Consider the following 11,227-nt stretch of genomic DNA (forward strand, 5'->3'; position numbering starts at 1 on the left):
AGCCTCCAGAACTGGGAGAAATCAGTGTTTGTCGTTTAAGCCACCCGGTCTATGGTACTTTGTTATGGCAGCCCAAATTCACCAAGACAATAAGGAATTCAGAAAGAGTGACATGTTTGCAGAAACCATAAAATGCTGTTTCAAATCTACTGCACTTGAGAGGCAGAGAGGACAAGAAGGCAGTTAGATATATTGGGCTGAAGCTCAGTTGTGAGTCAGTGTAGTTGAAGGGGCAAATGAGTCACTGAGCGCTCTGGGAAGATAGATACACTGTTAAAGGGATATTCTTAATGCAGAGCAACACATATATTACCATGCCCTGGTTAAGCACTGTAGGGCATGAAAAGATGAATTCTGCATAGCCTTCTATCTTAAGGAGCCTACTTTGTTTTAATTATGGCCATGGACTCAGGTCCAATATGTACAAAAAGTATTTCTAAGAAGTATTGCTGAAGTAAGGTGTAAAATTTATGTCTGCAAGTTTAGGTCTGTTTCCCTGGCTTTCTCTGAGGTTTGACATAGAAGTACATACCCCTTTTGTTTTCATTCTTTTTTTTTCTTCGGATTACTTATGAGATTAAACCAAATTCTAGGATATGATAAACATGAGAATTGATTTACTTGCTCTTTATTTTCTATCTTACTTTATGCTTAAACATAACATGGCTAACTCATAGCTGTCCAAAAAATGAAGGGTGTATCTTTATGAAAATCTCCAATCTTAGGAATTAAAGTGGAGAGAGAATGGAGGAAGGTTAACACAGTTTACTTACTTTTTAGAGCAAAACACCTTTTAAAAAGATATTTTCCTGTATGTTGGTTAACTATTTTTAGGTAAACACACACACAGAAACACACACGCAGCTACAGTCTCTCAATTGACTGCTAAAGCTTATGAAATGTGCAGTAAATATTTAAGAAAATGCTTAAAATATTTAAGAAAATATTTAAGAAATATTCTAAAATACATGAATTTGCACGAAGGACAACTGCAGGACTGCTGTACGCTCCTTTAGAAATTAAGCTTCGGAATAAAAGATAAAATATTAGAATTTGAATTTAATAGGTATGCTAAAAGTGCTGATATGCACTTTATAGCATCACGAATTGAGAAACGGTAATTTAAAGCAAATAATGGTATCTTGTTTCACCAGAAATTTGTATATTTTGCCAATACTTTTGTAATATCTTAGAAAATCTCTTTCTAAAGTATGAGATTTCTTATCGAAAAAACATTCAGATACAGTGGATTCATATAGAAAATTTGTCTTCGGTCTCTTTATTTAAACATTTTAAGTTTAATTCCTCTTTAATCACTTTTTAGCCTGTGGCATACACGTAACACATTTTGTTCTTCCCCCAGAAACTGATGTGTTTACTCTTTTATGGACTAAAAGGGGCTTTTCAAATTAACTTCAATTTTTTATGGCCCCTTTTTCATATCCCATGTGTGAATTTACTGTGCAGACTTATGAATGATGGGACCACCTTCGGCAGCTGACTATCGAATTGCTTCGCCTGGGTGAGTATAGAAAACCTTTGGCAATGTGGTTCAGACCCGAGTTTAGCACTTAAGCGAAACTTTTTAGAACTGGCCAGGATATAAATCAATATGAAGGAGGCACCTGAACGCAAAAACACACTTTTAAAAATTCATTAAAAATTTGAAATTATTTTCAATTAAGTTTCTACAACCGCAGTTCGTCTCTCTTGAACAGATTAGTTCCCTTTTTAAGAGTTTTTTCAAGTATCTATTGTGTCAGTGCTCAAGGTAGAACTCTAAGTAAAATTACAATTTTAAAACCTTTTGGGCAATGATTCTAATTAATATAATTAATATTTTAGCAAAATGTCATGGGCTGTAATTGAAAGAAATCATCTGGGTCTGAAGAGTACCTACTGAGGGCAGCCCTATTAAGATTAATTCTGAGGTGGGTAAATTAATTTCCTGGACTTGCAAAGCAGCAAAGGGAAGCTTTTCCCTCCTCAGAAACCTGGAGGGGTTGGTCTTTGGCCCTGTTGAGACCCAAGGACTATCTGGGCTGATTAACATACATATAATTAAAGTGCATCAGCTAGAAAGGCAGAGCCAGTTTTATTTGGCTCCGAACTACTGTGAAATAATTTTTGTCTACATTATTTACCGTGTGTGTGTGTGTGTGTGTGTGTGTATGTGTGCGTGCGCGCGCATGTGTGTGTGTGTGCGTGTGTGTGGCGGAGGGGAGTCTAGTTTCCCTGAATATCATTCCGCTGCCTTCTTGGGATTCGTGCTTCCTCTCCTAGCAGACACCAAAGAGTAGACAAGATTTCCCTAGCATTCAAACTAGATTTTCTTTCCATTCATATCACCACTTTCAAGACACATTTTTCATCACCTGGTAAGAAACACTGTAAATAATTGAGGTGATCCATCAAGAGACCCATTCTTGATAATGAAAAATTGCATAACTCAGTAGAAGTCAATTAAAAACCACGAACTTCAGAACCCTTTGCTCAGTGAAGATTTATTATTATAGAGGCATTTAATACAATAGATTATGAGGTCAAAATTTTTTAAAGTTCTAAAAAGTCAGTTAAATCTTGACAATAAACTTAAGATTTACACAATATCAAAGTATATTAGTTCTTCAAAATGAAAAGTTTTTTCTTTTCCCTCCTTTAACATAAAATGTCTGAGATGTTCAGGATTTTAAAACCACACGAGAACACAATCCACGGTGAGACTTTTTTTTTTTCCTTTGTAGGTTTTAAATGATTCTTACTCTTTGGTTGTGCCTATACAATGAAAAGTAGACAACAAATTAAATGAGGTAAGTCAGCATATTTTTCTCTGTTAAACCAAATATCTGAATAATTAGAACTACCTACAAAATGACTCAAAATGTTTTTGTTACCTGGTTACTTGGTTAGGACACAGCCAAAATTTAATAGAATGAACTTATACCACTGCATATAATTTTAAAAAAATAAAGTGACTTTGTTTCTTTAGAGACATCCAGTGCTGTGTGAGTGGCCAAGGGGAAAATGCCAAGTCTCTCAAATGTAACATGAGTAATACTTTTCTTGCCTTTTAGTGGTTTTCCATGGCCCACATATGAAATTAATTAAGGAGCAACACCTATCTTCAAAAATCAAAAATATTTATTTTGAGGTACCCGGTCTCCCAGCATAAGTTTAAACTGTGCCTAGATTTAGGTGGGATATGGTACTCAGGCCTGACAGAGGCCTAACTCCAGCCACCCCAGCACATGTGACTTGCTTCCTACTGAAATTAAACTGCCAAATAAAAAGGAGGGATTGTCCCCTTTCTTAATAACAACGAATGCAATCGTTAGAATTCTTCAGGTTTGGAATTCGAGCACGGCTTTTGTGTTTTCCTCTTAACGTGTGACAAGAATGAATAATATCAAAAATAAAAATAAACCTCATTTAAACAAGCAGTCCTCTGACTTTCTAAGCCTCAACATCAAATACATCAAATTCTAAAACTACCTAAGACCCGTGAAATGTCAAAGCTGAGGGGATGACACGCTGGAGACAGGGAACAGACTTTTTAAATCTTTCAATTTTTTTGGAAACTGTTAGCATTAACTTTGTTCATTTCTGTTGAGATATTGCCACTTCAACTGACTACGAGAAGCCACATTTCATATTCATATAAATATTTGACTTTGACCTCATAAAAAGTCCCTTGGGTCTATAATACTTTTATTCTTGTATAATCTAAAACAAATCCTTTCCTTTTAAAAATCAAACAGACCACGTTACACACACAGTTGACTATTTACAAAGCACCCAATTAAATCCTACTTAATTCTCTCTCACTCTAAAAATCCCATCTAACTGGTGGGTAGAGTACTGATCACATTAAATGCATAATGCTCACAAGCCCTGAAAGTCCTATCTAACCTAGAAAACACTACCTTCCTTAAAGAGAAAAGAAAGTCTTAAAAATAAGTGTAAGGTTTTGAAGAAATGAGACCAGAAATCACAGTACAAGGCAGATATATCTACTTTAATATTCACATGTAAAAGTTACACATCACAGGAGATTGGACAGTAGTTTAGCAGTTAACTAACATAGCTATAGTGAAAATCATTTTTATAAAAAAATAATCTAGATGCGGTCATCAGAATTTTTGGTCTACTTAAAGTTAATGTTTGAAGATCGACTTTTACCCCTGCTTGAAGGATTTGCCATTATGCCTTTCAAATTTTTTTCTCCCACTGTTGCCTATTAATATTCTTTGGAGGAAGGAAAGCAGAAACGTGTTCATTTCCAAGAGTCTGTCCTTTGGTAGCAAGCAGAGAACATTTTTCATTTCTATGATTTAATCTGTACAGACATGAAACTTAGTGACATTAAGCTTTAGTGTAAAATGAAGAATGATAAGCATTTTTTCACTTTGATTAAAACAGCAGATTTCCTAAACTCGTAAGGATCCAAGCATTTCCCCATCCTGTAAGCAAAATCATTCAGAATCCATTTTGACCTCAGTTAAAAAACAAAAAACACACACTTACTCTTTATATATTACACTATCAAACCCTGTACTTAAAAACTGATAAAGCATTTTATCAACATGTATGCTTCAAATACAAAGATTTCCATCTAGGTTAAAGAAAACACATTTGAATGGACTCAGAACAAGTTTATTTTGTGATTAAACATCTCATGCAGTCATGCAGGACCACCAGCTATAACTGTTACTTCCGAGTCTACAGGACACTGGGCAAAACAAAAACAAATTAAAAGCCAGGCCAAACAGAAAAGACATTCAAGATACCAAGAGCTCTTCAACTGAGCTGGAAAATAATTTTCCAAAAGAAATATTCCCATAGATTAAAAAAAACACACACGTAATATTTACAAAAAATATTTAATTAAAAATATCTTATAATTACAGTAGTCTATTAAAGCATATACTTTCTCACACTTATAGAACATCTCTATATATACACGGTATGAAATGTCACTCAGTTATCTATACAATATGTAACATTCCTGCAGGGAATAGAAAGTTCCCTGCCCCCTTATAATCATCTATTTTAAACAATAGATGTAAAAAAAATATCTACAATGCTCTGGTATATTAGTAAAGCTTCAAAACAAAAATTGAGCTCCTTGGTCACAAAGTAGGTTTCTAAAAGTCGGATTTGCTCTTGATCTTTTATCAGTCCTGTCACACTTAAGCTTAAAAGTTTAACTGCACCTCCAAAAAACACAGAAATGTACAATTCACAGCGGTTATAAATGAGACGAAAGAGAATACGTATGTAGAATGTTTATGAACGTGCAAAAAAAAAAGGATGAAAGTTTTATTTTTCTTCCCTCTCTCTCTTGGAATGACGAGTGAAACGTTTCTAGGATTGGCTGATGTTTTTTTCCTTTCCTCTGGTGGCTTTTTCTCTAACTTCTGCTCTTCCCCCTCCCTTTCTTGTGCTCCTGGCTCGGGCTCAGGCGGCCGCACACCTGTGGAAGAGGAATGAATAGAGGGGGTGTGTGAACCTTCCCGCTGCAGACTAACTGGCGCCACCGACCAAACTCAAGACATGCTTGATCAACAACCCAAAACAAACCACCGGGTCAGACTACACTCGCAGTCCGCCGCCCGGCCAGGCGCCGAGCAGGCAGCTGCGGGCCCCCGGGAAGCCCGAAGAGGGGATCCGAACTCCTGGGCCCTGCCTGCGTCCTCTTTCGTGGGTGTCAGAGCGCGCGGGGGGGCCATCGGGCACCACGCCCACGAGGGTACCCTCCCTCGGCGGGGAGGGCAGTTAGCGCCCGCCGGTCGCTGGGGGCGGCACGGGGGGCGGCGGGAGCATGAGCTGATCTGTCTCCATTTAGAGTGAACCCCCAGTTGCTGAAGCTAAGTACGGCTTCACTTACTAACTGGGTGGTAGGGAGAGAGAGGGGGTGTCCGCCTCCTTGGGAATTTGCCCTCAGAAATGCTGGAGGCAAAGAACGCCGCTGTGGAAGGCGCCGGGGACGGGCGTCTCTGGCGACCGGCCACACGAGAAGAGAAAGGCGCGCTCACCTGGACAGCTAAGCTCAGCGGCACAGAATGCTGTCGCCCTGCTTGTTCACCGCGCCGGCCTGGAACAGCAACGAACACCAAGGGAAAGGTGAGCAGGCGCGAACAACGCACTCGCCAAGGTCTTCCTCGATTCGTTCTCGGAACCCAGGCTGGCCCACCGACGCCCCCATCCCAGCCTACAGCCCTGGGGACGCCCCTTTCCCCGGGCACAGGCTGGACCTGACAGCCCACGGTGCGCACAGTCCTAGTCCCGCCCCGCGCGTTCACCCGGCCTGCGCTCGCTGCACCCAGCCCGCCGCTGGCGGCCCCCGGCGCCGGAGGAGCAGGAGGGTGCAATTGTTATTCTCGCCCCTTCCCCGAGGAAAAGGAAGCGCCCGCGTCCCACCACCCCGCCACCGCCCTCCTGGACTCCCACGGGGTTCGCCCCGGGCCGGCAGCCGGCCTCTCACCGGGTCGGTGTTGAGCGCCGTGAGCGGAGTCCGCGGCGGCGCGGCCGGACAGGTCCCGGCCGGGTGGTGCGGCGGCGCCGGCGGCGGCGGCTGCCTCAGCAGAGCCGGGTGCGTCTCCAGCGCCAGCTGCAGGTCCAGGATGTAGTCGATAACGTGCTGGAGGATCTCCACTTTGCTCACTTTCTTGTTGGGCGGGATGGTGGGCACCAGCCTCCGCAGGCGGCTGTAGCAGTCGTTCATATCGCACTGCAGGCAGAGCGCCGGCTCGTCGGCCGCCGCCTCGGCCGCCTTGCAGCGCGCTGCCGCGGCCGCGGCCGCCGCGGCCGCGGAGCCGCCCAGGCTGTGGCCGTGCTCGGCCAGGCAGCGCAGCGCCAGCTCCCCGCCGCCGCAGCCCGACGGCGCCTTACGGCCCGAGGGGCGCACCGGGCTCACCGCCTTCATCGCGCGCGCCCTGCGCGAGCGGACCCGGTAGGGCGAGCGAGGGAGGCAGGCAAGCTCCAGGCCCCCGCCCGCGACCGGCTCCGCTCCCCTTGCCTTTGCGCCCCGCGCGCTCGGTCCGCGCTCGGGGCACCGCGAAGGTACCGGCGATCCCGCGCCCAACAATTGACGGGAGGGTCGCTCCGGGTTTTTCGAGGGGATCTCTGCTCAATGGGCGACACTCGGCCGAGACCAAAAAGCAAGAAAAATCAAAAGCACCGGAAGGAAAGCAGCCCACCGGGTTCCCTAGTCACTCCCTTCGGACCTTCAACCCGACCGCCGCCGCTGCACTCCCCCTAGCCCGAGGTTTCCCCGCTCCGGGAACCGACTCACAAACACACCTCCGCTACGCTCTCGCACGGCCCGCCGCGCAGCTATATTTATAAGCCGCGCGCCCCGGGGGCGGGGCCAACGCGTTGGCCGTGTCGCCGGGCGAGGGAGCAGAGCCGGGCTGGGCTCGCGGGCGGGTGCGCGGAGGGAGGCGACGAGGGCTGGGGCTCCGGGAGATGCTGGGGGGCGGGAGCTGGGCAACCCGAGTGGAGGGGTGGGCGGGGTTCGGGAGTGGCCAGCCAATCAGGCGGACGGTGCCACCTCAGGGAATGGCGCTCGGGCCAATGGGAAGGGCACTCCATTCCGTCAACGCCGTGGGTGGGGGCTCTGAGAAAAGAGCTGGGTGGGAGTCGGGCCAGGCTGGTGTGTGCCTTAGGGAGGGGAAAAGAGAGGGAGAAGTTCCTGCGAAGAACTGCGGGAATGTGCGGCTGGAATTCACTCTACCCCCGGCTTAGGCGGCTGTGGGAGCGCTGGGCCCTGCTCGAGGCTCTCCTGTCACTCCGAACAGCGCGGCACCCAGGGACCCTCCGCCACCCGTCACTCCATCCCTGGGATCCCAGCGCCTTAAGAAGGACGCTGTTCAAGAAGGCACGTTCGTTCTCCTCTCTATTTTCCCCCTCCATTTCTTTATTCGCCTTTTCACAATTGCTGAAACCATAATGATGGAATGGAATGCGGAGGCTTTCCGTTCCTGTTTTTAAAACGTTAAATCTTAGGAGGAAAAAAAAAAGAAAAAGAAGGCCAAATGCAGATTTTTGGTGAAGGGACGTGTAAGTAAAACCAAAACGTCGTAGGGTTTTTCTTTTACCCATCTAGATGAAAAGTGGGCTCAAAAAATGCAGTTGCCTTCAGCATTAAATTAGAGCACGTAAATATTAAAAATGCATGGGCACGGAGTATTTAAAATTTCACCATGACATATAATATTAATCTGTTTTATGTAAAATTCATACCTGTAACTTAACGTAGGCCATTAATGCACTGCTTCACGTACCCCGCTTTAAATAAGATACTGAGAATGTCCAGAATCTCCTCCTTTTGCAACGAAGCATTAAAATTCACACTTCCAGTCCCTGGAGTCCTGCTTGGGCCCCACCCTGCAGAAAAGTCTGCTAATTAAAGACGTTTCTGTGTTAGATTTCTAATGGGAAAGCTGTCCTTCAATGGCTCAAAACAAAATTGCACAATGAACTTTGATAGGGCCTTGTGTGTACTCTGCAAGAAAAACTTGAGCCCTTCAGATAAGAAATGAGCATAAAAACTCTGTGTCAGTGGGGACATGAATTTTGTATGCCTTTACCCTGCAAACCTCCCACCTTTAGACAAGCTAGGAGATGAATGAACTCAAGAATTTTCTTAATTTATATACATGATACGGATTGATGCCTTCATTTTTATAGATAATTGAAAGAAAGAGATATGGACCTCATTTCTTCTTGTCTACCCTCTGTAAGGAAACCCTCCCTTCCTTCCCAGAACAGAAATACCTGAATCAGGCAGGAATTTTGTTTAACCACGTGGGTACTTTATGACTATTGCATTGCTGTTTCCCCAGAGCACATTCCTTTTCCCTGATGAAGTGAGGAGTGACCTTTTAATGCTGGTTTCACAGGTAGATGCAACAACCCTCCTCTCCCCTAATCCTTATGCGTTAAGGCCTCTGATAATTGCTTGGAAGCGAGTGACAGTCTCATTTACTCATGAGCATACCTAGATGGTCTACATACACACTTATCAAGAAACGCAGAATTAGAAAACCCAAAAGAAGGCTCTCTTCTAAATACAGGCATAGTTTTATATAGGCTTAAATTGATATAAATACACACAGAGTGAATATTGTCCATTTTGATAGAAAGCTGGGCAAGGGAGCCCTGCTGGGTGTAAGCTATTCCCCTGGAGCCAATCACATCAGCATAGGTGATAATAATAAAAGGATATATCTACAGATGTTCCATTGATTTTTTTTCCTCCTTCCTAGACTTTAAAAACTGCTCCAAAATTTAAAACCTAAGATTATTTTCTGCTTGCCAAAATGTAAGTATGCTAATATGCCCAGGGCACACTCACACTTCAGAACTTTGCATGTCCTAGGTTGCTTAAAATTAAAATTTAAGTTTGAAATAGGTGACACAAAGGGACAGTCGTATCCATCTTTTTGGACTTGGTGAAACCTCAGAGAACCATGCCCTGGGTGTGGCCAGTGCCAGATACCAAAGTTTCAAGTTTTGGGGGAGTTGCTCTGTGTGTGACTGGCTTAAAGTCAGAAAGACTGAGTGACTTTGGGACTCTGGGGGGTAAGTTAAAGGAATGTACTCTGGCCACATGATCAAGAACACCCAGGAAAAATGTGATCTCCAAATCCTGGCAGCAGAGGAGGTAGAATCAGTTATTGTATCCCTCTTTGTGAAGGTGGGAAGGCAGGAAGATATTAAAAAAAAAAAAATCAAACTTCTACATAAAACACGATACAGTGGAAAGAAGGTATACATCCTGTGCTTTTTGGCCCAGGAAACGAGCGTCCTAGGAGCTACACAGCGTTATGTTTTTGATTTTTAGACACAGTCACTTACATGACGTCAAAGCTGAAGTCACGAAAGACTCGAGGCACTGATAGTTCAAAACAAGAGGTTACTCAGCACTTGCCAGCTTTTGGAAAAACCTTACAAGCAACGTTATTTCTGCCGTGTAGAAAAAGAAATTCAGTTTCCCACGACTCTCTTCCTTTTACTTCAAACTGCTTCCCTCGCGCTCGTAAAAGTAAGGCAGACTAGCCAAAAGCCCTTTGCCATGAAAGTGCTAGAGACTCCCAAAATATACGTCAATGGGAAACGGGGGTGAAATATTCATAGGAGAATTGCTAGGGAGTCCTGGTGACCAGAGTCATGTGTACACCCCTCCTCCAGACAAAGGGGTCTGCAGCTCTTTCTGGGGATGCTTTCTAGATGCTAATCAGACCCTGGCTGAACTGCAACACCCAGGCTCTTAGAATTCACAATCGCCCTGTGTTTACATGAAGCAAGGGTATCCAAGCATATTGTGCTATTCAGCCCAAATGCCTTTTTAGGACTTGATACTTCTTTCTCCATGGCCTGCAGTGAAACAGTGGGTGGGCTCAGGCACACAGATAAACATGAGCGTTCCCATGCCTTGGTCCCTCTCTGGATGTAAGTGGTCACTGAACAAGGCACATGCATTCTTTCCGGGCATAAGAAACCCCTATGTACTCTGCTGCAGGAATGTCCCTTGCTCCAAAGGAGTAAATTGGGCAATGAGGCAATTCAAACTCAAGGCTGCTTTATCTGGTACTAAGCATTACAGACTTACTTGTGCTATCCTTGGACTGCTGATACCGGTCCCGGAAATGCTGATAACCTCTTGGTTTGCCCAGTCTTGGAAAAGGCTTATAGGAAGAGGACTTTATATACTGAACATAGCTGGGCAGTTGTGGCCATCAAAAATGCTTACTTCAGGAGTTTTGAAAGGTAGTCTGTTGAAATAAGATGTAGGTGATTTTTTAAAAAACTCTTCTTGGGCTTCCCTGGTGGCGCAGTGGTTGAGAATCTGCCTGCCAATGCAGGGGACACAAGTTCGAGCCCTGGTCTGGGAAGATCCCACATGCCGCAGAGCAACTAGGCCCGTGAGCCACAACTACTGAGCCTGCGCATCTGGAGCCTGTGCTCCGCAACAAGAGAGGAAGCAACAGTGAAAGGCCCGCGCACCGCGATGAAGAGTGGCCCCCGCTTGCCACAACTAGAGAAAGCCCTTGCGTAGAAACAAAGACCCAACACAGACAAAAAAAAAAAAAAAGCTCTCCTCAGACAGATTAAGGACAGAAAATGAGAAGACAGAGGTGTCATTTGTTTTTACCTTAAGAGACATCAAGAACATGGGCTCAAAATCAGGCTGGGCTCCAGTTTTGGCTCCTTGATTTACTAG

General features: G+C 44.6%; 1 protein-coding gene across 1 annotated transcript; it reads right to left on the minus strand.

Moving 5' to 3' along the window:
* Positions 1-3,988: 3,988 nt before the first annotated feature.
* On the minus strand, positions 3,989-6,925 carry ID4 (inhibitor of DNA binding 4; the record flags this gene model as incomplete). The annotated part of the gene is made up of 3 exons (XM_079713760.1): positions 3,989-5,473; positions 6,036-6,094; positions 6,485-6,925. The coding sequence occupies 2 exons, from the start codon at positions 6,923-6,925 to the stop codon at positions 6,050-6,052; spliced, it is 486 nt and encodes a 161-aa protein (XP_079569886.1). The 3' UTR covers positions 3,989-5,473; positions 6,036-6,049.
* Positions 6,926-11,227: the final 4,302 nt, after the last annotated feature.

The sequence above is a fragment of the Hyperoodon ampullatus genome, assembly GCF_949752795.1.
Source record: "Hyperoodon ampullatus genome assembly, chromosome: 10".
Classification (NCBI taxonomy): Eukaryota; Metazoa; Chordata; class Mammalia; order Artiodactyla; family Ziphiidae; genus Hyperoodon; species Hyperoodon ampullatus.